This window comes from Oncorhynchus tshawytscha, linkage group LG06 (assembly GCF_018296145.1).
Source record: "Oncorhynchus tshawytscha isolate Ot180627B linkage group LG06, Otsh_v2.0, whole genome shotgun sequence".
In the NCBI taxonomy this organism is placed as follows: Eukaryota; Metazoa; Chordata; class Actinopteri; order Salmoniformes; family Salmonidae; genus Oncorhynchus; species Oncorhynchus tshawytscha.
Window position 1 is genome coordinate 8,070,937 of NC_056434.1, and position 26,602 is coordinate 8,097,538.

The window sequence follows — 26,602 nt, forward strand, 5'->3', positions numbered from 1 at the left end:
CTGAACCTCAACAAATTATTAAGCAAATTCATCAAGGTTGTTTCTGAATTTTTGTTCAAACTTAGTTATTGATATATCCGTGTTCTGTTCAATGTTCTCTAACTATATATGCCTCTAAATACCCCCAAGTCATGTTGTTAAGTTCAAAATAATAAAATATAAAAAATAGCTTACACCATTCAAATCAATGAGGGTTTGGAACTTTAAAGCCAATGATCTCAGAATCATCTTTTTGCAGATAGAACCGTATAGTCCCAAAATAGAAAGGCTAATCTATTTCATTGGTTAGTTAGAATGTGTATCTATCCTGGGATGCATTTTACATATAAACAGACAGAACATAAGCATTTTATCCAAACAAATCAAGCTATGTATGCGATGCGTAGATTCTGTCCAATTTCTAACTGTAGTAAAAGCATGCTGGCCTCTTTTGATGTTGTGTAGAAGTGGCTGGGTGGTACGCGCACGCGCAATAGTGCAGCCCTTTCTTAGCCACAGTGCGGCAGGAGAACCGCAACAAGCGAGGAAAAGCAGAGGGGAACCAACTTGTGTTTGAAAACAAAGACTTGAATGGGAATCGGAATGTTTTGTCTCTCTATCTGAAGAAAATATGCGCCTTCCTCAGTGAGATTCTTCTGAAATAGGTTGACAGCTATTAGGCGAACCCCATTTAAACTGGGGCGTATTCATTACGCCAATTCTGTTGCAAAACTTTTCTTAAAAGTAAGCAAACGGAACGAAACGGGGAGGGACCTACCTGAATTTCTCCAATAGAAACTCTGTTTGGACTAATGATTACAACCCAGGTAGCAGCAGAATGGCTGAAAAATACAAGCAGAGTCGCTAATTGCACTATTCATTTTGACTCAAAGGAGTTAGACAATACCATACGGACGGTTTGCAGTCTACCCTCCATGTCTGCTCCAACGAATTGTACATTTACATAGGCAATTGAAGGCTGGCAAATCAAGTAACGTGTGGTGCATTCAAATCCTTTGTGGTGGGATGTCATCGACTTCTATTGCGACATAGTTAGTAATCATTGTGTTTGCCGAAGGCTGTTGACACTTCAGGGTGTTATGATGGGTGAAGTGACGGACGCCAGGGAAATTAAAAATACCTTTATTGTTCCCGCAATAAAGTCTTCCGGTCACTATGATTGTTCTCGAGCAAAAATCTACTGTAGCCTCACGTGGCTGGTGGCCAAAGCATTTGGGACAGGTAGGTGGTGTTCTGTTTTTATAAATTGCATGGTTTCATTTAGTTTGTCAATAATTACATCTATTTGTTTTTCAAACATATTTGTCAGCAATGTGGCTGTTTTCCCCATTGCAATATTATAGCTCAGCTATACAAATAACACCCACTACACCATTCAAGCTAACAAGATATGCATTTTAAAGTGCAATTGATGTGTATGTTGTGTGTGTGTGTGTATATATATATATATATATATATATATACTGTAAAACCACTGTATTTAGAATCCCTGAGAGAAGCATCCATCCAAAACAAACAGGCATCATTCTCAAATAGACCTCTGCTAATTAAGAACCAGAACAGCTGCGTGATCAATTCTTATCTAGTTCAGTTCCGTTCATTGGCAGCGGGCTATAAACATGAGGGTGTGAAGTGAAACGGTGCCAGAGATTGTGAATCTATCCTGCTTGAGAGCTATGACTCTTGAGTATGACACCACCCACACCATAATATCAGATCTAGATGGCTGGTGATGCCATCCTACTTTCGCAATCAAATGGTTATAGGTGTTACCATGGTTATAGTTGTTACCATTATTATCAGTAAGCCTCTATAGTAAGAGCATGTGACTCATATTATTATGTCTAACAGTAAAGATAATGTTGATACTCGGGTTCACATTGGTGGCTATATCTACAGTAGACCTAGTTACAGTATTAGTCACAAGAGTCACATTTGAGGCTACCGTAGTAACAAATAGCAGAGCAGTAACAGTTGTGTTTGGGTAGCCATTTAGGTACTTCAACAAAGACAACAGTTTTATGTGGTGGTAATATAAATTCATTTGGATATAAATTTGACTCTGAACACAAACCTTTTGTCACTTTGTAGGGGGGGTGTACAGGCCATGATAGATAGATATATATATATATATATCCATAAGATGTGAATTGTCACAATCCAATTGTTTTCCACCTCACCCCATTGCTCTAAACTGCTTTGAGTCCCAATGGTCACTGGTGACCAGATTAGAAGTCTCATGACTCATATGTGAAGCAAGACCCAGCTCAATGATGTGGAATGTAGCTTGAAGCTGGTCAAGAGGTACTTGTGTGGGTCTGGTTTCCCCGGATACAGATGCACCTCTTTGATTCAGAGGGTTTGGGTTAAATGCGATAGACACATTTCAGTTGAATGCATTCAGTTGTACAACTGACTAGGTATCCCCCTTTCCCACTACACCATCCGCTCACTGATGCAAGACAATTAATTATGTTTCATGTCCTCATTGTGCTTTTGAAATAGCCAGTCTAGTCAAATATGTACGCTAATACTGTTATTTTGGTTCATTTATTTATGTATGCAGTATTTGCACCAGGTTTGTGTCAAAGGGGCGGCAGGATAACCTAGTGGTTAGAACGTTGGACTAGTAACCAAAAGGTAGCCAGATCAAATCCCTGAGTTGACAAAAACCTGTCGTTCTGCCCCTGAACGAGGCAGTTAACCTATTCCTAGGCAGTCATTGTAATTAAGAATTTGTTCTTAACTGACTTGCCTGGTTAAATAATGGTACAAAAAAAAAGGTGAATGTGCCAAATGTAAGGAGATGTATGGGGTCTACATGTCTCCTCAGATACAAAGCTAATGTCTGATATGAGACTTTAATAGTTGGACTAGATACAATAACCATTGTTCACTAACATAACTTTTGATAAGATGTTAGAAGTTGTAAAGATACAGTGCATTTGCAAAGTATTCAGACCGCATGACTTTTTCCACATTTTGTTACGTTTACAGCCTTATTCTAAAATTGATTTCAATGATTTTTTTTTCCCTCATCAATCTACACAAAATACCCCATAATGACAAAGGGAAAACGGGTTTTTAGAAATGTTTGCAAAACAGAAATGTCTTATTTATGTAAGTATTCAGACCCTTTGCTATGAGACTAGAAATTGAGCTCAGGTGCATCCTGCTTCCATTGATCATCCTTGAGATGTTTCTACAATTTGATTGGAGTCCATCTGTGGTAAATTCAATTGATTGGGCATGATTTGAGAAGGCACACACCTGTCTATATAAGGTCCCACAGTTGACAGTGCATGTCAGAGCAAAAACAAAACCATGAGGTTGAAGGAATTGTGTCGAGGCACAGATCTGGAAGTCTGGAAGTTTGGAAGTTTCTGGAAGTTTGGAACCACCATGACTCTTCCTAGAGGTGGCCGCCCGGCCAAACTGAGCAATCGGGGGAGAAGGGCTTTGGTCAGGGAGGTGACCAAGAACATAATGATCACTCTGACAGAGCACGAGAGTTTCTCTGTGGAGATGGGAGAACCATCCAGAAGGACAACCATCTCTGCAGCACTCCACCAATCAGGCCTTTATGGTAGAGTTGCCAGACGGAAGCCGGCCCTCAATGAAAGGCACATGACAGCCCGATTTTCTAAAATACACCTAAAGGACTCTCACACCAGGAGAAACAAGATTCTCTGGTCTGATTTAAATCAAGATTGAACTATTTGGCCTCACTGCCAAGCGTCACGTCTTGAGGAAACCTGGCACCATCCCTAAGGGAAAGCATGGTGGTGGCATTGTCATGCTGTGGAGATATTTTTTCAGCGGAGGGACTGGAAGACTAGTCAGGATCGAGGCAAAGATGAACGGAGCAAAGTACAGACAGATCCTTGATGAAAACCTTCTCCAGAGCACTCGGGACCTCAGACTGGGGCGAAGGTTCACCTTCCAACAGGACAACAACCCTAAGCACACAGCCAAGACAACGCAGGAGGGGCTTCTGGACAAGTCTCTGAATGTCCTTGAGTGGCCCAGCCAGAGCCCGGACTTGAAGCCGATCTAACATCTCTTTAGAGACCTGAAAAATACATGTGCAGCGACGCTCCCCATCCAACCTGACAGAGCTTGAGAGGATCTCCAGAGAAGAATGGGAGAAACTCCCCAAATACAGGTGTCCCAAACTTGTAGCATCATGCTGCCAAAGGTGCTTCAACAAAGTACTGAGTAAAGGGTCTGAATACTTATGTAAATGTCATATTTCAGTTTTTAGTTATTATAAATTTGCCAAAAAAAATCTAAACCTGTTTTTGCTTTGTTATTGTGTATAGATTGATGAGAAAGAATAAAGCTATAACGTAACAAACTGTGGAAAAAGTCAAGGGGTCTGAATACTTTCTGAATGCAACATTTAACACACTTTTGTCCTTTGTCTCACTGACATTTTTACGTTTTACATTTTTTTGGGTCATTTTAAAAAGATGCTCTTATCCCACCGGTCCCCCGTGGGAGTCGAACCAACAGCCCTGGAGTGCCAAGCACCGTGCCTTACCAACGGAGCCACACGGGACCACTGACAGTATGAATAAGAACAATAAATGGACGAGAAAGTTACATCAATTCTAACACACATCTAATACACAAGCATACGATTCAGAGAGTAACTGCCTGTAAATCAATCCCATTCAAACTCCCAACTGTTGTCATGAAAAGCTGCGTCCGTATTCCAATAGCATCTCAAAGTAGCCTTGGTCCAGGATCAGGTCCCCTCTGTCCTTTTATAAGGTGTATTCATTATGCTCTAAAAGGGAAAAACTGATCCTGTATCAGTACTCCTTCACTTAGTTTCTTTGTGAGTACGTGACCTGGTCGTATTTAATTTGCCCTCTGTTGTGCTTGTGTTTTTAATGCCCTACGTTGACTATTAGATACAGGAACCAATAGGAGAGCTTGTTTTACTGGGGTGTATTAGGGTATAACATGGGTCGGGAACAGGCGGCCCACGGGCCAAAACCGGCCTACAAGTCGTTTTTGGGGACCGAAGTGTTTAGTACAAAAACAAAAGTTTTTTAAAAATCATCATAAATTCAGCCCCCAAAAACATTCCCACAAATAAAACTTGACATAATCTAGGTACGAAATAGTATTTGAAAATAACACCATCTAATTCCTTGACCAGCTTGTGGTCAATTTGCAGTGTACAAATTAGCATAACTATGTTCCGACCCCTCGACCAGCCACTCTGACAACACTCAGCCCGCGGCTGAGTCCACCCCCGGGGTGGAAATAAATAAATAAATTGCACGTGGCATAAGCACTCCTAAAAACAACTGCGCTTTGAATCTAGCACAACCTCGACAAGACATCTGTTTTGTATTCCTTTGACTAACTGAACAGATCATCTTGTCTTAGCTCTTATTCATAAAGATATACACACTGTACACTCTACACACAGATCTACACACTGTAGCATAGTAGAACAGTCAAATATATCCTCATACCCGAGAACACTCGGGTAGGAGTACAACCCTTTTCTGTTTTTTTTGAGTGGAACATCTCAATTAATTTCACCAATTTGATTGGGGGCTATATGTATCAAGCACCTCCAGTGAAGGAGTAATTAAGTCCCCTTTATCCTTGTTATTTGATTCGTTGTCATCTAAAAGTTAAATTTGACCCTGAATCAGCACTCCTACTTCGAGACACTTGATACAATTGGCCCCTTGACCAAGGGTGATGCAGTTGGATTCGGGCCTCGGAGAGACCGAACATTCTACTGCAGTTGCCAGTGAGATGATTTTAGGTTTTGTTGCTCTGTAATATTGGAAAATACATGAGCTTCTAACCAGATCCCTCCGTGTGCCGTATTTTCAATTGGGTCTGAATGAAATGGGATGATTCCAAAAATACTGTCTCATGTTCCCAGAGGTAGAGAGGCAGATCTGGTCTTCAGATCCCAGCATACACTGCTACCGCTCAGAATACTTTCAGGCACATAAGCAATTAAGCAGAGTTTGAGAGCACACATACATATATATATATATATATATATATATATATATAATACACACATGAATCTGGAATATATCAGATTTCGGTGTTGTTGGATTGCAATGGTAACCTGTGTGGAACATATAATGCAGTTCTGCTCAGCACTTGAGGTTAGAGTCTTGAGGTTAGAGTCTTGAGGTTAGAGTCTTGAGGTTAGAGTCTTGAGGTTAGAGTCTTGAGGTTAGAGACTTGAGGTAGGAGAGGTTAGAGACTTGAGGTTAGAGACTTGAGGTAGGAGAGGTTAGAGACTTGAGGTAGGAGAGGTTAGAGTCTTGAGGTAGGAGAGGTTAGAGTCTTGAGGTAGGAGAGGTTAGAGTCTTGAGGTAGGAGAGGTTAGAGTCTTGAGGTAGGAGAGGTTAGAGTCTTGAGGTAGGAGAGGTTAGAGTCTTGAGGTAGGAGAGGTCAGAGTCTTGAGGTAGGAGAGGTCAGAGTCTTGAGGTAGGAGAGGTCAGAGTCTTGAGGTAGGAGAGGTTAGAGTCTTGAGGTTAGAGTCTTGAGGTCAGAGTCTTGAGGTAGGAGAGGTCAGAGACTTGACTCAGACTCGCCCTGATAGACTTACCTAAAGTGACCTATTGACAAGTAGGGAGTTCTGTTTTTTTCCCTTTACCCCTTTGTGATTGATACTTTTTATACTATCCTTTGTGGCTCGTCCTATACAGCAGGTCCAGTGAGAGAGGAGTAGGCTATCCCTTGTCAATGTAGATTATTTGATCGAGGTGGGCATTATGGTGTCATCGCCTCAAAGGTCTCTAGCCCCACCCCTAACCTTTATTTACTGTCCTCGCCTCTGGGAGCCGCGTCCACCCCTCCGATTGATCCTCTGGGAGCCGCGTCCACCCCTCCGATTGATCCTCTGGGAGCCGCGTCCACCCCTCCGATTGATCCTCTGGGAGCTGCGTCCACCCCTCCGATTGATCCTCTTGGAGCCGCGTCCACCCCTCCGATTGATCCTCTGGGAGCCGCGTCCACCCCTCCGATTGATCCTCTGGGAGCCGCGTCCACCCCTCCGATTGATCCTCTGGGAGCCGCGTCCACCCCTCCGATTGATCCTCTGGGAGCTGCGTCCACCCCTCCGATTGATCCTCTGCAGTGGTGTAAAGCGCTTAAGTAAAAATGATTTAAAGTACTACTAAAGTAGTTTTTGGGAGTATTTGTATATTTACTATTTATATTTTTGACTACTTTTACTCCACTACCTTCCTAAAGAAAATGATGTACTTTTTACTCCTTGCATTTTCCCTGACACCCAAAAGTACTCGTTACATGTTCAATGCTTAGCAGGACGGGAAAATGTCTAATTCACGCACTTATCAAGAGAACATCCCTGGTCATCCTATTGCCCAGATCTGGCAGACTCACTAAACACGCATGCTTAATTTGTAAATTATGTCTGACTGTTGAAGTGTGCCCCTGGCTATCCGTAAATTAAAAAATAAATAATAATAATCATGCTGGGTTAATATAATTGGAATTTGAAACTATTTATACATTTACTTTTGATACTTAAGTATATTTAAAAACCAAATACTGTTATACTTTTTCTCAAGTAGTATTTTACTGGGTGACTTTTACTTGAGTCATTTTCTTTTAAGGTATCTTTTCCTTTTTTAATCAAGTATGAGAATTGGGTACTTTTTCCACCACTGGTTCTCTGTTGGTCAGTTTGCTTCTTCTCAAGGCGTAGGCCAAGGAGTTGCCCCCAATATAACCACGGAGTCATTCCCACCTCAAAACTCACAAGAGGATTTCAACACCCACCATATCAGATTGTTCTGAAGTTGTTTCTCTAGGTAGAAACAAGATAAAACACATCCAGAAGCATTATTTTGTTGAAATATAATTTAATCTCTGAGAAATCAAGCTAATGGATTGCACCCAAATTGGCCATTTTGTATTTACTTATAGGATTCTTTAATCTACCACAAATATAGTACCTAACATTCGATTTGGACAATCAGTTCCTTCTTTGCAACTTTGGTTAGAAAACCAATAGCTTTTGTTCATGATGAAAATAATGGGCCAATGACGGCTGACCCCGGCCAATGACGGCTGACCCCGGCCAAACACGGATGACCCTGGGCCAATGACGGCTGACCCCAACCAAACACGGATGACCCTGGGCCAATGACGGCTGACCCCAACCAAACACGGATGACCCTGGGCCGGATGACCCTGGGCCAACGGCTGACCCCGGCTGACCCTGACCCCGGCCAAACACGGGACCCTGGGCCGCTGGGCCAATGACTGCCGACCCCGGCCAATGACGGCTGACCCCGGCCAAACACGGACGACGCTGGGCCAATGACTGCTGACCCCGGCCAAACACGGACGACGCTGGGCCAATGATGACGGCCGACCCCGGCCAATGACGGCCTGACCCGGCCCCCGGCCAATGACGGCTGAACCCGGCCAAACATGGACGACGCTGGGCCAATGACGGCCGACCCGGCCAATGACTGCTGACCCCGGCCAAACACGGACGACGCTGGGCCAATAACGGCTGACCCCGGCCAATGACTGCTGCTGACACCCTGGGCCAAACACGGACGACGCTGGACCAACGCTAACGGCTGACCCCGGCCAATGACGGCTGACCCCGGCCAAACACGGACGACACTGGGCCAATGACAGCTGACCCCGGCCAAACACGGACGACACTGGGCCAATGCCAAACACGGACGACTGGGCCCCGACCCGGCCGAACACGGACGACACTGGGCCAATGACGACTGACCCGGCCGAACACGGACGACACTGGGCCAATGACTGCCGACCCCGGCCAAACACGGACGACACTGGACCAATGACGGCCAAACACGGACGGCACTGGGCGGCCAATTCTGTGCCGCTCTATGGGATTCCCAATCACAGCCGGATGTGATACAGCCTGGATACGAACCAGGGACTGTAGTGACGCCTCTTGCACGGAGATGCAGTGCCTTAGACCGCTGCGACACTCAAGTGTCCTCAATGAAAGCAATTCAGTTTGTCGTTCACTTAGTAACCTAGTGCTTCAACCCAACTCCTTGAAGAGTCCAACAAATGGCAGCTGTCTGAGAGTGCTATCTGCGCAATTCTCATATAAAGACTTTCCCTACAAGCTCCAAACTTTGATGGAGAAATGGGCTAGTGACTAAAATGTTGTGATAATAAATAAATAAATAAAATACTACTATTATAATGCATTGTATGTTTTTCATTAAAATGTTTAGAAAACATTTAGTGGGATTAGTGATACTTACCATTTAACCAAACCCAATAGCAATACAAAACAGTAAACAGTGTATGTTTGGGACTTTTACCATTGAACACTTTAAAAATAAAGTATAAATATGTTTGATGTCTTCTGTGCCCATATGAATAACCCCTATGATGTAACTGGAATGATGAGATAGATGTTCTTCTTCTCTGTTTTTGATGAGATAGATGTTCTTCTTCTCTGTTTTTGTTAATTGTTTCACTGCCATACTGTGTTTAACTGTGTTGGATCTTGTCCAGCCATCTTGTCTCAAGAGGACCACAATGGAAATAAGTCCCGGACTTTATTGTGTGTTATCCTCCATGATTTTATTCATGTGCATGTATGGCTTTTTCAAGTTTTATGTGTGCTTGTTTTTTTTTAAATGGTCGAACTAAGGACCACTTTCTCTGTAAATAGGAGTAACAACATGAATTTCTGCATGACGCAGGAATAATGCGGTGCGACTCGTGTTTCGCCATCAGCGGAGGAAAGGGAGAGCGGAGGGATGTTGAGAGGTGGACCCTCGGTCTGCTGCTCTCCCTCCACTGAGACTGACCATCGGTCTGCTGCTCTATCCCTCCACTGTGACTGACCATCAGTCTGCTGCTCTCTCCCTCCACTGAGACTGACCATCAGTCTGCTGAGACTGACCATCAGTCTGCTGAGACTGACCATCAGTCTGCTGAGACTGACCATCAGTCTGCTGCTCTCCCCCTCCACTGAGACTGACCCTCAGTCTGCTGCTCTCTCCCTCCACTGTGACTGACCATCAGTCTGCTGCTCTCTCCCTCCACTGAGACTGACCATCAGTCTGCTGAGACTGACCATCAGTCTGCTGAGACTGACCATCAGTCTGCTGAGACTGACCATCAGTCTGCTGCTCTCCCCCTCCACTGAGACTGACCCTCAGTCTGCTGCTCTCTCCCTCCACTGAGACTGACCCTCAGTCTGCTGCTCTCCCCCTCCACTGAGACTGACCATCAGTCTGCTGCTCTCCCCCTCCACTGAGACTGACCCTCAGTCTGCTGCTCTCCCCCTCCGCTGAGACTGACCCTCAGTCTGCTGCTCTCCCCCTCCGCTGAGACTGACCATCAGTCTGCTGCTCTCTCCCTCTGCTGAGACTGACCATCAGTCTGCTGCTCTCTCCCTCTGCTGAGACTGACCATCAGTCTGCTGCTCTCTCCCTCCGCTGAGACTGACCATCAGATGCAGGCACCACCAGCCCATAAAAAAAAGCAAATTATTTTAATGTATGCTCATTCAGCTGTGCTTCACAAGTCATACAACAATGGATCTATTACCGGTGTGATCATATAGCCCACCTCAAATTTTTTTATATAATTTTAAAAAATGTCCCGAACAACAATGCATTGGCAGGGCAATTCAAGCAAAGCCAATATGCAGTGATACTGTATCGGGGCCTATAGTCTCCTGCACAAACCTCATTGCTACAGAACTGTTTATAATTGGTTAATGTTGCATAGGCTTATGTTTTTTTACGTCGTTAAAAAAATCTGACCAGTAGATCTCGGCTTGCATTTTGACTCCAAGTGATCTTGACTCAGAAAAGGTTGGTGACCACTGTTCTAGAGTTTTCCCTGTTAACACTATCAACGTTTCCCATTACTGTGGCAATTGTGATCAAATCAACACAAAATTAGCCACTTTCAATGCAACAAAACAAACTATGCAAGAGATTTTGTTGTAGGCAGAACGCATCGGAGTAAGATTCTATTGCAATGACAAGCACTACTCAAGCCTGTTCTCTAAACAGACCAGTGTGCTATAACCAGTCAGACCTGCAGTAGGCCTATATGTAAATAGACCATTGCCATATATGGAACTGTGCCATTCACTTTGAACTGGACTGTGTTTACAGCATGAGCGGTCGTGAGTAGATGTGCTTGTTCTGAGATAAGTGAAAGCTGCATGTAGCCACGTGTGCACATATTTGTTGTATCCTTTGCTAGTGAGTTATTAGTCCAGTTATAGAGCAATTTACATATTAAAGAGGCAGTGTTGTATTTTGAGACCGGCTTGAATAAGCTACGTAGCCAATAGGCAGAGGGTAGCATAATTTGTCTGATTCTCTGTAATAATGGTATGGGAATAATAATGCATTTTATAAAGTGTTTTATTGTATCAAACAACACAACATTTTCAGTCACTCTGGTAGGCCTGCATTATGATCAAATAGCCACAGTAGCCTACTTGGCTACTGCAGACCTCAAATTTGCTCATCGCTGAATTTTGTAATGTAATTAATTGAATTATTTGAATATGATCTAAATTATGTACATTGAAAGTGCCAATTTGGGTGAAATCAATTTCTCAGAGATCATATTAAATGTCAACAAAATAATGTTTCAGGAATGCTCATCTTCTAACCACAAAAAAACGATTTCAGAAAAATCTGGCTTGCTAAAATGACAATCTGACCCTGTTTCAGTAATTCTTCATCCCGCTAAAGGTTTAGGTAAGGACTGTTGGTAATCTGATCCTAGATCTGCAATTAATAGCAACTTCTACCTCAAGTACCCTTTGGTGACCTTGTTGTTAATTAGATAGCGTGTCTCTGTTATGAGCTGCTGACTTGGCCTGTCTAATATGATCCCCAGAGTGGTGTGAGGGTGGATGAAGGGTGTGAGGCTGAGAAGTTCCCTCTTACTGTGGCTTCACCGATCATAATGAACACCCATCTGCTCTGTGTGTGTGTGTGCGGCAGAGTATTACATCGTGAAGGAATCAATCTACTTTCAGCCACACTCCTAATGTGCAGCTCCTTGAGTGGTGTGAAAATCAGGTTATTTTATAGCTTGTTGTTTTGTGGATACAGAGTCTCTGGTTTTTATACCATCCCCATTTTCTCAGCACCCTGTGAAAGTCTGACAAGGAAGAAATACATTTTTGAACTCCAGGCCAACTGATATATATATATACACACACTCTGATCAGGTTCCTTTCCTACTGTAGTTTCCATGGTAACACACTGCAGTTCATCCATAGTGTATTTCATAACGGATATAACCACCATGTCTTTTGGATGAGGAAACAATGAAGTAGACTCAATTACTATCAGTCGTGTTGACTTGTTCAATACTATATTGACACCCTAATCTCGTTTATATCAGGAACAACAACACTGTATCAGGTACTATGAGCTGGTTTAGGAGTGGAACGGTTGTCTAGTTAACGGTTAACTACTGCGCATGATTCCCTTTTGCATTACAACATTTAGAAAGTTAATTATACATTTTTCCTGGGTGCAAATGGTATATTCACCGATTCACTCTTGACTTAGAAAAATGTAGTATGTGCCAAAGCATATTCACTCTTTTGACCTCTCTACCTCTCCCTCCTAAACAGACAGTGTCCCGGCCGACCTGAAGGAGCCCTTCTACACAGACCAGTATGAACAGGAGCATCTGAAGCCTGCAGTAGTCAGCCTACTGCTGTCTGCTGAGCTCTACTGCAGAGCCGGGAGCCTCATCCTGACAAGTGGAGGTCACGATGCTGTCACCCAGCCCCTGGTTGGTCACGATGCTGTCTCTCAGCCCCTGGTTGGTCACGATGCTGTCACTCAGCCCCTGGTTGGTCATGATGCTGTCACCCAGCCCCTGGTTGGTCACGATGCTGTCATCCAGGCCCTGGCCCAGAAGGGACTCCACGTCACAGACCAGACGAGGCTGGTTACTGAGAGAGACCTCCGCAAGAGGCCCCTACAGATGGTAAGAGAGAGGGGTTGGGTTGGGGGATAGTGTGTGGCTGTGGATCTCTTTCCCTCCATGTTTTTTTTGTGACTTCTTTCAGTCTGTTTTAGTGTCTATCTCTCTCTTTGTCTTGCTATCTGCATCTGTCTTTCTCATTATCTCTGTACTTCTCTATAGCCTAGGTCTTCTCATTGTGACTTTTATTGAAGCAGTCTCCACCTGCAGGATTTGATTGGCAGGGGTTTTACCGGAATTACTTGAAACTCCCCTGGCCTAATCAGAATACCCTCATAAGCATAAGAATGTTAATGCCCAGTACCCACATCGTTTTGAAATCAGCCCACTATTTTTTAGGGTGGACCGTCTGTCTGTCTGGTCTTGTCTTGTCGTCTTGTCTCGTCTAAGTAAGTAGTAGCTGTTTGTATCTCTACTACTCTTTCTCTCTATTCCCCTGTTTTATCTTTCTGCCTCTCTCCATGAGGCTTTGGTCAAACGGGGGGTATATAGGGAACGGGGTATATTTGGAACTTGACGCTTTCCACCTTCTCCACTGCGGCCCTGTCGATGTGGATATGGGTGTGCTCCCTCTGCTGTTTCCTGAAGTCCCCGATCAGCCCCTTTGTTTTGGTGACGTTGAGGGAGAGGTTATTTTCCTGGCACCACTCTGCCAGGATCCTCACCTCCTCTCTGTAGGCTGTTGCCTACTACTGTTGTGTCGTCTGCAAACTTGATGATTGTGTTGGAGGCGTGTGTGGCCACGCAGTCATGGGTGAACAGGGAGTACAGTAGTGGGCTGAGCAAGCACCCTTGTGGGGCCACTGTGTTGAGGATCAGCGAAGTGGAGGTGTTGTTTCCTACCTTTACCATCTGGGAGTGGCCCGTCAGCAACTCCAGGACCCAGTTGCACAGGGCGGGGTTCAGATCCAGGGCCTCAAGCTTAATGATGAGCTTGGAGGGTACTATAGTGTTAAAGGCTGAGCTGTAGTCAATGAACAGCATTCTTACATAGGTATTCCTCTTGTCCGGATGGGAACAGGCAGTGCGATGGCAATTGCATCATCTGTGGATCTATTGGGGCGGTAAGCAAAAGTGTGTCTAGGGTGTCCGGTAAGGTAGAGGTTATAACTAGCCTCTCAAAGCACTTCAAGATGACAGAAGTGAGTGCTACGGGGCGATAGTCATTTTGTTCAGTTACCTTTTCTTGAAGCAAGTGGAGAAAACAGACTGGGACAGGGAGAGATTGAATATGTCCGTAAACACTCCAGCCAGCTGGTCTGCACATGTGCTGAGGACGCGGCTAGAGATGTCATCTGGGCCGACAGCCTTGCGAGGGTTAACACGCTTAAATGTCTTACTCACGTAGGCCACGGAGAACGATAGCCTACAGTCCCTGGGAGCAGGCCACAACGGTGGCACTGTGCTATCCTCAAAGCGGGCGAAGAAGGTGTTTAGCTTGTCCGTGAACAAGTCCTCGGTCTCTGCGACATGGCTGGTTTTCCCTTTGTGATTGTCTGTAGACCCTGCCATATACGTCTCGTGTCTGAGCCATTGATTTGTGACTCCATTTTGTCTCTGCACTGAAGTTTTGCCTGTACTGACGTTGTTGAATAGACCTTTAGCACGGGTACTTCCTTGAGTTTCTACCTATAGGAAGGGAGGAGCAAAATGGAGTCGTGATCTGATTTGCCGAAGGAAGGGTGGGGGAGGGCTTTGTAGCCATCCCGGAAGGTGGAGTAACAGTGATCGAGAGTTTTTCCAGAGCCAGTATACAGTGTGTTGATAGAACTTCAGTAGTGTTTTTCTCAAATTTGCGTTGTAAAAATCCCCAGCTACAATAAATGCGACCTCAGGATATGTGGTTTCCACTTTGCAAAAAGTCCAGTGTAGTTCATTGAGGGCTGCCATGGTATCAGCTTGAGGGGGAATATACACGGCTGTGACTATAACCGAAGATAATTCTCTTGGGAGGTAATACCTTTGATTGTTAGGTATTCTAGGTCGGGTGAACAAAAGGACTTGAGTTTCTGTATGTTATCACAATCACACCATGAGTAGTTAACCATGAAACATACACCACAGCCTTTCTTCTTCCCAGAGAGCTTTATTCCTGTCTGCGCAATGTACTGAACCCAGCTGTCTGTATGGACGGGGACAGTATATCCAGAGAGAGCCATGATTCTATGAAACAGAGTATGTTACAGTCCCTGATGTCTCTCTGGAAGGAGATCCTTGCTCTGAACTCATCTACTTTATTGTCCAGAGACTGAACATTAGCGAGTAATATACTCGGAAGCGGTGGATGGTGTGCACGGCTCCTGAGTCAGACTAGAAGTCCACTTCGAATACCTCTTCCTGGCCGGTGGTGTCTTGGAGCAGCCTCTGGAAAATTTCAATTGCCCTGGAGGGTACGAACAAAGGATCCAATTCGTGAAAGTCGTATTTCTGGTCGTAATGCTGGTGAGTTACCGCCGCTCTGATATCCAGAAGTTATTTCCGTAATCCAGAAGTTATTTCTGTAATAACACAAAAAACATTCTGGGCTAATAATAATAAATAAAACACACAAAAAAAAACCAAATACTACAAAGTTGCGTAGGCACGAGAAGCAGAGCTGCCATGTCTGTCGGTGCCACCTTACACAGACCTGTAGGCTGTCTCATGACAGAAATGACTAGGCTAGGCAGGCAGCCCTATCGAGTTGAAATGAGAAGCAATCATTATGCCATGTCTCAGTCACAATAGGAGGCCTTTTTCGCCTGATTGGTTTTGGATTGAGGCATGATCATCAAACAGTGTGTCGCAACGTCAATCTTCTTTTGGTACAATGTTTTTATTTTAATTGAATATGCAAATGAGGCAGTTGTTCAAATTCCTAGTTTTTCACTGATTGACATTTTGTTTACTCTACCCTCTCCTCGTTGACTATTTGCATAAGTAATTGTCAACCATAATTCCGTTGTGTTTCGCTTGTATTGCTGTCCTAATACCAGTCACCATCGACTGCTAACAGTATGACATTTAGTAGAGATTAGGGCACAATTACTGTGTAAAGGACAGTTATGGATGAAGACTGTCATGTAAGTACAATAAACGTTATCAAGTCAAAAAACATATACTGATTGTACAGTACCAGTACCAGTCAAATGTTTTAGAACACCTACTCATTCAAGAGTTTTTCTTTATTTTTACTATTTTCTACATTGTAGAGTAATAGTGAAGACATCAAAACTATGACATAACACACATGGAATCATGTAGTAACCAAAAAAGTGTGAAACAAGTATGTGACCCGATTTGGGAAACTAAGCAAATATCGCAAGTCACGACTTCACAGGACAGCCGTTTGAACATAATGTATTTTTTTAATCCAAATGATTACCAACACAGATTGAAGAACTCAAATGGACAGAAGCCTTCTATGGCGGACCAATCCGAACTACTCTCTCGGCAATTTTGACAGAAAGTGGCTTCATTTCAAGCTAAAGTGTACTGTTAGCTACCTACTGTAGCTAACATTAGCTGGCTGGCCCCCAAGCTGATGTTATCATTTGTTTCCCAAAGCCGTTTGCTGTTCTAGTTAGCTAACATTGAACATGGTTGGTTAGCTCCCAGCACTGTGTCATTGTTGGCACTGTTCATTGTTGTTTAACTAGCTAACGTTAGTTAGCTGGCTGGCTCGATAGCTTACGTGTGTACAACACCCATTGAATATGGCCGGTGTCAGTAAACGTCTGCAAAAAAGCGTAATGAAATTGTTGCCAGCAGAGCTTGATAGGATGTTTTCATGTTATCTAGAGGTAAACTAATCATCGGCCAGAGCGTCAAGTGTGAGCTTCGAGAGCAAAACAAGATGGGTGGGGCTAAAGCTTAAGAGGGTGTGAACGATGCTGAATGGGTGTAGACAAAGAAGAGCTCTTCACTAGATAGCAAAACATTCAAAGGTGATTTTCTCAAAAGTGAGTTTACAAGTTGATCAACTTTCAAAACAGAATTAGTTTCTCATTGTTCCTCAAATGCAGTGTATGATACACAATTTTGTAGCTCTGAGTGTCTACTTTTATCTAATGTAAAAAATACCATTTCAAATTTTGCTATACAAGGCCGAATCCATGTGGTGTGTCACATATATTTTATATTCTTCAAAGTAGCCACCCTTTGCCTTGATGACAGCTTTGCACACTCTTGGGATTCTCTCAACCAGCTTCCCCTGGAGTGCTTTTCCAACAGTCTTGAAGGAGATCCCACATGCTGAGCACTTGTTGGCTGCTTTTCCTTCACTCTGCGGTCCAACTCATCCCAACTATCTCAATTGGGTTGATGTCAGGTGATTTTGGAGGCCAGGTCATCTGATGCAGCACTCCCATCACTCTCCTTGGTCAAATAGCCCTTACACAGAATGGAGGTGTTTTGGGTCATTGTCCTGTTGAATAACAAATTATAATCCACCTAAGTGCAAACCTGATGGGATGACGTATCGCTTCAGAATGCTGTGGTAGACATGATGGTTAAGTGTGCCTTGAATTCTAAATAAATCACTGACAGTGTCACCAGCAAAGCACCCTTACACCATCACACCTCCTCCTCCATGCTTCACGGTGGGAACCACACATGCAGAGATCATCCGTTCACCGTACTCTGCGTCTCACAAATACACGGCGGTTGGAACCAAAAATCTCAAATTTGGACTCATCAAAGCATAGAGTTCCTCCTGTCTAATGTCCATTACTTGTGTTTCTTGGCCCAAGAAAGTCTCTTCTTCTTATTGGTGTCCTTTTTAGTAGTGGTTTCTTTGCAGCAATTCGACCCTGAAGGCCTGATTCATGCAGTCTCCTCTGAACAGTTGATATTGAGATGTGTATGTTACTTGAACTCTGAAGCATTTATTTGGGCTGCAATTTCTGAGGCTTGTAAAGTCTAATGAACTTATCCTCTGCAGCAAAGGTAACTCCGGGTCTTCCTTTCCTGTGGCGGTCCTCATGAGAGCCAGTTTCATCATAGCGCTTGGTTTTTTGCGACTGCACTTGAAGAAACTAAGTTCTTGACATTTTCCGGATTGAGCTCCATTCATGTCTTAAAGTAATGATGGACTGTTGTTTCTCTGTGTGTATTTGAGCTGTTCTTGCCATAATATGGACTTGGTCTTTTACCAAATATGGCTATATTCTGTATACCAACCCTACCTCGTCACAAAACAACTGATTGTCTCAAATGCATTAATTAAGAAGGAAATAAATTCCACAATTGAACTTTTAACAAGGCATACCTGTTAATTGGAATGCATTTCAGGTGACTACCTGAAGCTGGATGAGACAATGCCAAATGTGCAAAGCTGTCAAGGCAAAGCTGTCATCAAGGCAAAGCTGTCATCAAGGCAAAGCTGTCATCAAGGCAAAGCTGTCATCAAGGCAAAGCTGTCATCAAGGCAAAGCTGTCATCAAGGCAAAGCTGTCATCAAGGCAAAGCTGTCATCAAGGCAAAGCTGTCATCAAGGCAAAGCTGTCATCAAGGCAAAGCTGTCATCAAGGCAAAGCTGTCATCAAGGCAAAGCTGTCATCAAGGCAAAGCTGTCATCAAGGCAAAGCTGTCATCAAGGCAGAGCTATTTTGATTTGTTTAACACTTTTTTTGGTTACTACATGATTCCATATGTGTTATTTCATAGTTTTGATGTCTTCTATTATTCTACAATGTAGAAAATAGTAAAAATAAAGAAAAACCCCTTGGATGAGTAGGTGTGTCCAAACTGTTGACTGGTACTGTATGTATATATGTTTATACTGTAGATGCCTTCAGAAAGTATTCACAACCCTTTACTTTTTCAAAATTGTTTTGTTGTTACTAAATTTAAAATGGATTGAATTTATATTTTGTGTCACTGGCCTACCCACAATACCCCATAACGTTACTTTGGAATTATGCTTCCATTTAACACATGAATTCAAAATGAAAAGATTAAATGTCTTAGTTACAGTTTTGACTTGAAAATCTGTTTAAAAATCTGTGGCAAGACTTGAAAATGGCTGTTTTTAAAGTCACCATTGGCCTCATGGGGTTTCCATGCAGTTTCCTTCTTCTACGCCAACTGAGTTAGGAAGGACCCCTGTATCTTTGTAGTGACTGGGTGTATTGATACACCATACAAAGTGTAATTAATTACTTCACCATGCTCAAAGGGATATTCAATGTCTGATTTAACAAACAAAAAAACATTATAGCCTTCTTTTGTGAGGCATTGGAAAACCTCCCTAGTCTTTGTGGTCTGTGTTTGAAATTCACTGCTTAACTGAGGGACATGGGGTGTTGCAGAGCGTGTTGCTCAGCCATATGCATGTACAGTGCATTCGGAAAGTATTGAGACCCCTAGACTTTTTCCACATTTTGTTACATTACAGCCTTCTTCTAAAATTGATTACATTTACACACAATACCCCATAATGACAAAGCAAAAACTGTTTTTACAATTGTTTGCAAATGTATTGAACATTTTAAACTGACATTTTTCATTTACATAAGTATTCAGACCCTTTACTCAGTACTTTATTGAAGCAATAGATTGGAAAGTTGCCGTGGTCATCCCCCTCTTCAAAGGGGCATACGCTCTAGAGCCAAACTGTTATAGATTTATGTCCATCCTGCCCTGCCTTTCTAAAGTCTTAGAAACCAAGTTAACAAATCAGATCATTGACCATTTCGAATCCCACCGTACCTTCTCCACTATGCAATCTGGTTTCCAAGCTGGTCATGGGTGCACCTCAGCCACGCTCAAGGTCCTAAACAATATCATAACCACCATCGATAAGACTTTACTGTACAGCAGTCTTCATTGACCTGGCCAAGGCTTTCGACTCTGTCAATCACCGCATTCTTATGGACAGACTCAATAGCCTTGCCTTCTAAAATGACTGCATCGCCTGGTTCACCAACTACTTCTCTGATAGAGTTCAGTGTGTCAAATCGGAGGGCCTGTTGGCCAGACCTCTGGCAGTCCCTTTGGGAGTGCCACAGGGTTCAATTCTCGGGCCAACTCTTTTCTCTGTATATATCAACAATGTCGCTCTTGCTGGTAATTCTCTGATCCACCTCTATGCAGAAGACACCATTCTGTATACATCTGGCGCGTCTTTGGACACGGTGCTAACAAACCTGCAAACGAGCTTCAATACCATACAACACTCCTTCCGTGGCCTCCAACTGCTTTTAAATGCTAGTAAAACTAAATGCATGCTCGTCAACCAATCGCTGCCCGCACCCTTCCGCCCGACTAACATCACAACTCTGGACGGTTCTGACTTAGAATATATGGACAACTACAAACACCTAGGTGTCAGGTTAGACTGTAAACTCTCCTTCCAGACTCACATTAAGCATCTCCAATCTAAAATTAAATCTAGAATTGGCTTCCTATTTTGCAACAAAGCCTCCTTCACTCATGCTGCCAAACATACCCTCGTAAAACCGACTATCCTACCGATCCTCGACTTCGGCGATGTCATTTACAAAATAGCCTCCAACACTCTACTCAACAAACTGGATGCAGTCTATCACTGTGCCATCTGTTTTGTCACCAAAGCCCCATATACTACCCACCACTGCAACCTGTATGCTCTCGTTGGCTGGCCCTCGCTTCATACTCGTCACCAAACCCACTGGCTCCAGGTCATCTATAAGTCTTTGCTAGGTAAAGCCCCGCCTTATCTCAGCTGACTGGTCACTGTAGCAGCACCCACTCGTAGCACGCGCTCCAGCAGATATATTTCACTGGTCATCCCCAAAGCCTTTCCTCTGGCCTATTTATTGCCTACCTCCCTACACTTCTACATTTGCACACACAGTACATAGATTTTTATATTGTGTTATTGACTGTACGCTTGTTTATTCCATGTGTAACTCTATGTTGTTATTGTCGTACTGCTTTGCTTTATCTTGGCCAGGTCACAATTGGAAATGAGATATTGTTCTCAAATGGTTTAATAAAAGTGAAATAAATGTAAAATAAATTAAAAACCACCTTTTCACTTTGTCAGTGATTAGGACGCTTCTCTGCAGATCCTCTCAAGCTCTGTCAGGTTGGATGGGGAGCATCGCTGCACAGCTATTTTCAGGTCTCTCCAGAGATATTCGATCATGTTCAATTCCGGTCTCTGGCTGGGCCACTCAGAGACTTCGCCCGAAGCCACTCCTGCATTGTCTTTGTGTGCTTAGGGTCGTTGTCCGGTTGGACGATGAACCTTCGCCCCAGTCTGTGCGCCCTGGAGCAGGTTTTCATCAAGCATCTCTTTGTACATTGCTCTGGTTTTTTTCCCCTCAATCCTGACTTGTCTCCCAGTCCCTGCCACTGAAAAACATCCCCACAGCATGATGCTGCCACCCCCATGCTTCACAATAGGGATGTTGCCAGGTTTCTTCCCGACTTGATGCTTGGCATTCAGGCCAAAGAATTCAATCTTGGTTTCATCAGACCAGAGAATCTTGTTTCTCATGGTTTGAGAGTGCTTTAGGTGCCTTTTGGCAAACTCCAAGCGGGCTGTCATGTGCCTTTTAATGAGGAGTGGCTTCCGTGTGGCCACTGCCATAAAAGCCTGATTTGGTAGAGTTCTTCAGATATGGTTGTCCTTCTGGAAGGTTCTCCCATCTCCACAGGGGAACTCTGTCAGAGTGACTATTGGGTTCTTGGTCACCTCCCTGACCAAAGCACTTCTCCCCCGATTGCTCAGTTTGGCTGGGTGGCCAGCTCTAGGAAGAGTCTTGGTGGTTCCAAACTTCTTCCATTTTAGGATGATGGATGCCACTGTGTTCTTTGGGACCTTCAATGCTGCAGACATTTTTTGGTACCCTTCCTCAGATCTGTGCCTCGACACAAACCTGTCTCGGAGCTCTACGGTTCCTTCGACCTCATGGCTTGATTTTTGCTCTGACATGCGCTGTCAACTGTGGGACCTTTTATATAGACCGCTTTCCAAATCATGACCAATCAATTAAATTTACCAGAGGTGGACTCCAAGTTGTAGAAACATCTCAAGGATGATCAATGGAAACAGGATGCACCTGAGCTCAATTTCAAGTCTCATAGCAAAGGGTCTGAATACTTATGTAAATATTATGTAAATAAGGTATTTCTGTTTTTTTATTTTAAATAAAATGCACACTTTTCTAAACTTTTTTTCCCGCTTTGTCATTATAGGGTGTGTAGATTGATGAGGAAAGGCTTTAATGTAACAAAATGTGGAAAAGTCAAGGGGTCTGAATACTTTCCGAATGCACTCGTGTTTTTCACAGTGTGCTGTGTAAAGCATTTCCAATGGTTTAGTACAGTACGTTTGACAACTGAGTGGAAACACCGTAAAAAACAGATTATCTCTGGTATGTCACAACGTGTTCTGTGTCCTCATTACACAACAGTTTCCATGTTCCACAGTAGAATCAAATAAAAAGAGAGAATTATATTGCAGCTTTCCTCAAGAAGCATTTCTACACTGAAACAGAATGATTGAAATGAATCAGCCCACTGGCTCACACACTGTATGCAGTTCCATAATCTTCCATACTGTATAATTGTCCTGATTCTGTTTTTATGTCATGCTCACCGTCTCTTCTATGGCGTAATCTTTGACATATTCTTCTTTGGTTCATGCTCACTTTCGGTCCAGTTGGCCATGGAGCGATATTGTACAAGTCAGTGAGCAGGTCCTCCAAAAAATGTGATTAAAGAGAACTGTGAAAGGATTGTGAAAGTCCTCTGTCCGTCCCTCCCTTCTGTTCTCTTTTCTTCTTTTCTCTTCTCTCCTCCCTCCCTCTCATCCGTTGAGTAGGCCTCCGCTCTTCTCGTCCTTCTCTGCATGATTAGCTGCTGTGGTTGTCACAATCAGAGACCACATGTTAGTGCTACAGAGATTTCATGGATTCAGTGCCCAGGATTGAGTCATCATCCTCCACTGTGTAATCAGTGGGCTCTATGAACTAGCCTTAAAGGAACCATTTATAAATGAGTGAAAATGGCGGTGACACTACCGGTCAAAAGTTTTTGAACACCTACTCATTCAAGGGTTTTTCTTTAATTTTTTACTATTTTCTACATTGTAGAATAATAGTGAAGACATCAAAACTATGAAATAACACATATGGAATCATGTAGTAACCAAAAAAAAGTGTTAAACAAATCAAAATATATTTTATATTTGAGATTCTTCAAATTAGCCACCCTTTTGTCTTGATAACAGTTTTGCACACTCTAGGCATTCTCTCAACCAGCTTCATGAGTCACCTGGAATGCATTTCAATTAACAGGTGTGCCTTGTTAGAAGTTCAATTGTGGAATTTCTTTCCTTCTTAATGCGTTTGAGCCAATCGGTTGTGTTGTGACAAGGTAGGGGTGGTATACAGAAGATAACCCTATTTGGTAAAAGACTAAGTCCATATTATGTCAAGAAGAGCTCAAATAAGCAAAGAGAAACGACAGTCCATCGTTACTTTAACACATGAAGGTCAGTCAATACGGAACATTTCATGGACTTTAAAAGTTTTTTTTCTTTAATGCAGTCGCAAGAATCATCAAGCATTAAGATGAAACTGGCTCTCATGGGGACCGCCATAGTTGTGATGTCTTCACTCTTATTCTACAGTGTAGAAAATTAGTAAAAATAAAGATGTTTATTATTTTTAAAATGTTTGACCGGTAGTGTTATTGAAGCACTGTGATCAGGGACCTGCTGATCTGTAAAACAAGTGACAACTCCCTCCACTTTGGACATGTTGGTTAGAACAAAATAATCACTTTTGAAAGGGTGTTACCACAGAAATCTCCTATCTCAAAGTCAATCAGTATATACTTACTGACTTTGTTGTCCCCATGGGGAAAATTTGTTGCAGTGTCATGTACACATTTAAAGTGGCGTTTTTAAATACAAAACAACTTTCATAACAGTTATCTGTATTGATTGAATAGTTGCGGCAAATCAATGCAGTCTCAGACAACAACAACACAGGTCAGTCTTTATCAATGTCTACTGTGGGACATTGGCTGTGTTTGCACAAGCAGCCCAATTCTGACATTTTTTTAACCAATCATATCAGCTTTGAAAAAGATCTGAAGTGATTGGTAAAAAGACCAAGTAGTGGAAAGAAATATCAGAATTGCCTGTCTAAACGCAGCCCAAGGGATGTTTCATTGTGAAGGATTTCAAAGGTGAGTGGCTGCAGTGAGAGTGTGTTTTTGAAGATGTGGCTTTGTGGAGAGCTGATATGAAAGACGGGTTTTCGCAGTCTCTAGTATCTCTTTCATACACAGACCGAAATCCCACTAATGTATCATGCCTGCTTCTTTTTGCCTGCTTTTTTGTATATCTGAAAAGGGTGGTTTAAAAAAAAAAAAGGGAAAATTTAAACCTGCTTACACACGATAACTGCATTTTCACAGACCCTCTTACAAAGATACAGGTTTCTGGTCTGTGTGAAAGGTTCTGTTTTTTTTGTTGTTCAGGTACATTGATCAAGACTTCCATTGTTTAACTACTCCCTAATCTGAAATGTGAAACAGTCCCCATGGAACTAACTGTGCTCCCGTCTCCTGCCTGGTCATTTCTCCACAACACAAATATTACAGTTCCCCACCCCTTCCAATATTCCAGTTACCCACTGACATGTATGAAAGGGGTATACCTGTAAGAACGTGGTAAATAAGAGTCTGTTTGAAAGAGGGTCATAAACTCAGCAAAAAAAAAAAGAAATGTCCTCTCACTGTCAACTGCATTTATTTTCAGCAAACTTAACATGTGTAAATATTTGTATGAACATAAGATTCAACAACTGAGACATAAACTGAACAAGTTCCACAGACATGTGACTAACAGAAATAGAATAATGTGTCCCTGAACAAAGGGGGGGGGTCAAAATCAAAAGTAACAGTCAGTATCTGGTGTGGCCACCAGCTGCATTAAGTACTGCAGTGCATCTCCTCCTCATGGACTGCACCAGATTTGCCAGTTCTTGCTGTGAGATGTTACCCCACTCTTCCACCAAGGCACCTGCAAGTTCCCGGACATCCCTGGAGGGAAGGGCCCTAGCCCTCAACAGGTCCCAAACGGGTCCCAAACGTGCTCAATGGGATTGAGATCCGGGCTCTTCGATGGCCATGGCAGAACACTGACATTCCTGTCTTGTAGTATGCCCGCTGGCATTGTCAAGCTGGAGGATGAGCCTGCAGGAAGGGTACCACATGAGGGAGGTGGATGTCTTCCCTGTAACGCACAGGGTTGAGATTGCCTGCAATGACAACAAGCTCAGTCCGATGATGCTGTGACACACCGGCCCCGACCAGGACGGATCCTCCACCTCCAAATCGATCCCGCTCCAGAGTACAGGCCTCGGTGTAACGCTCATTCCTTCAACGATAAACGCGAATCCGACCATCACCCCTGGTAAGACAAAGCTTCGACTCGTCAGTGAAGAGCACTTTTTGCCAGTCCTGTCTGGTCCAGCGACGTTGGGTTTGTGCCCATAGGCAACATGGTTGCCGGTGATGTCTGGTGAGGATCTGCCTTACAACAGGCCTACAAGCCCTCAGTCCAGCCTCTCTCAGCCTATTGCGGACAGTCTGAGTGCTGATGGAGGGATTGTGCGTTCCTGGTGTGTTCAGGCAGTTGTTGTTGCCATCCTGTACCTGTCCCACAGGTGTGATGTTTGGATGTACCGATCCTGTGCAGGTGTTGTTACACATGATCTGCCACTGCGCGGACGATCAGCTGTCCATCCTGTCTCCCTGTAGTGCTGTCTTAGGCGTCTCACAGTACGGACATTGCAATTTATTGCCCTGGCCACATCTGCAGTCCTCATGCCTCCTTGCAGCATGCCTAAGACACGTTCACACAGATGAACAGGGACCCTGGGCATCTTTCTTTTGGTGTTTTTCAGTCAGTAGAAAGGCCTCTTTTAGTGTCCTAAGTATTCATAACTGTGACCTTAATTACCTACCGTCTGTAAGCTGTTAGTGTCTTAACAACCGTTCCACAGGTGCATGTTCATTGAACAAGCATGGTTAACAGTGATTAAACCCTTTACAATGAAGATCTGTGAAGTTATTTGGAAAGACAGGGTCCTGAAAAAGGGCCGTTTCTTTTTTTTGCTGAGTTTATGAACATAACCGTATATTTTTTTTTTAACAGGTAATATACCACATATTTTGTCTGAGGTGGGTATAAGTGTGAAGATGTGCCAAACTTGAAGAAGACAATCCATTAATCTGCACTGATTGGAAGACTTGACAAAAGTTGACTTGTGAAAAACAGTATGGTGAAAGCTCATCATTAACCCAATTAACCCAATTTCCCTGGTCACTTCATTCAGATCAGTGCAATGAAGAACATAAGTATATTGCGAATGAGGTAGGATAAGGGGGGGTAAGGCAATAAATAGGCCATAGTGGCAAAATAATTACAGTATAGCAATTGAACACTGGAGTGATAGATGTGCAGAAGATGAATGTGCAAGTAGAGCTACTGGGGTGCAAAGAGGCAAAATATATAACAGTATGGGGATGAGGTAGTTGGATGGGCTATTAACAGATGGGCTATGTACAGGTGCAGTGATCTGTGAGCTGCTCTGACAGCTGGTGCTTG

The 26,602-nt window shown here is 43.3% G+C and overlaps 1 protein-coding gene across 1 annotated transcript in view; it reads left to right on the top strand.

The window, feature by feature from the left end:
* The first annotated feature begins 491 nt into the window (after positions 1-491).
* The window catches only part of LOC112253235 (calmodulin-regulated spectrin-associated protein 2-like), a 98,807-nt gene continuing 72,696 nt past the window's right edge, over positions 492-26,602 (top strand). The window contains exons 1-2 of the mRNA XM_042322900.1: positions 492-1,221; positions 12,650-13,011. Coding sequence (XP_042178834.1) covers positions 1,080-1,221; positions 12,650-13,011 — 504 coding nt within the window. The 5' untranslated portion in view covers positions 492-1,079. The remainder of the gene's footprint in view (positions 1,222-12,649; positions 13,012-26,602) is intronic.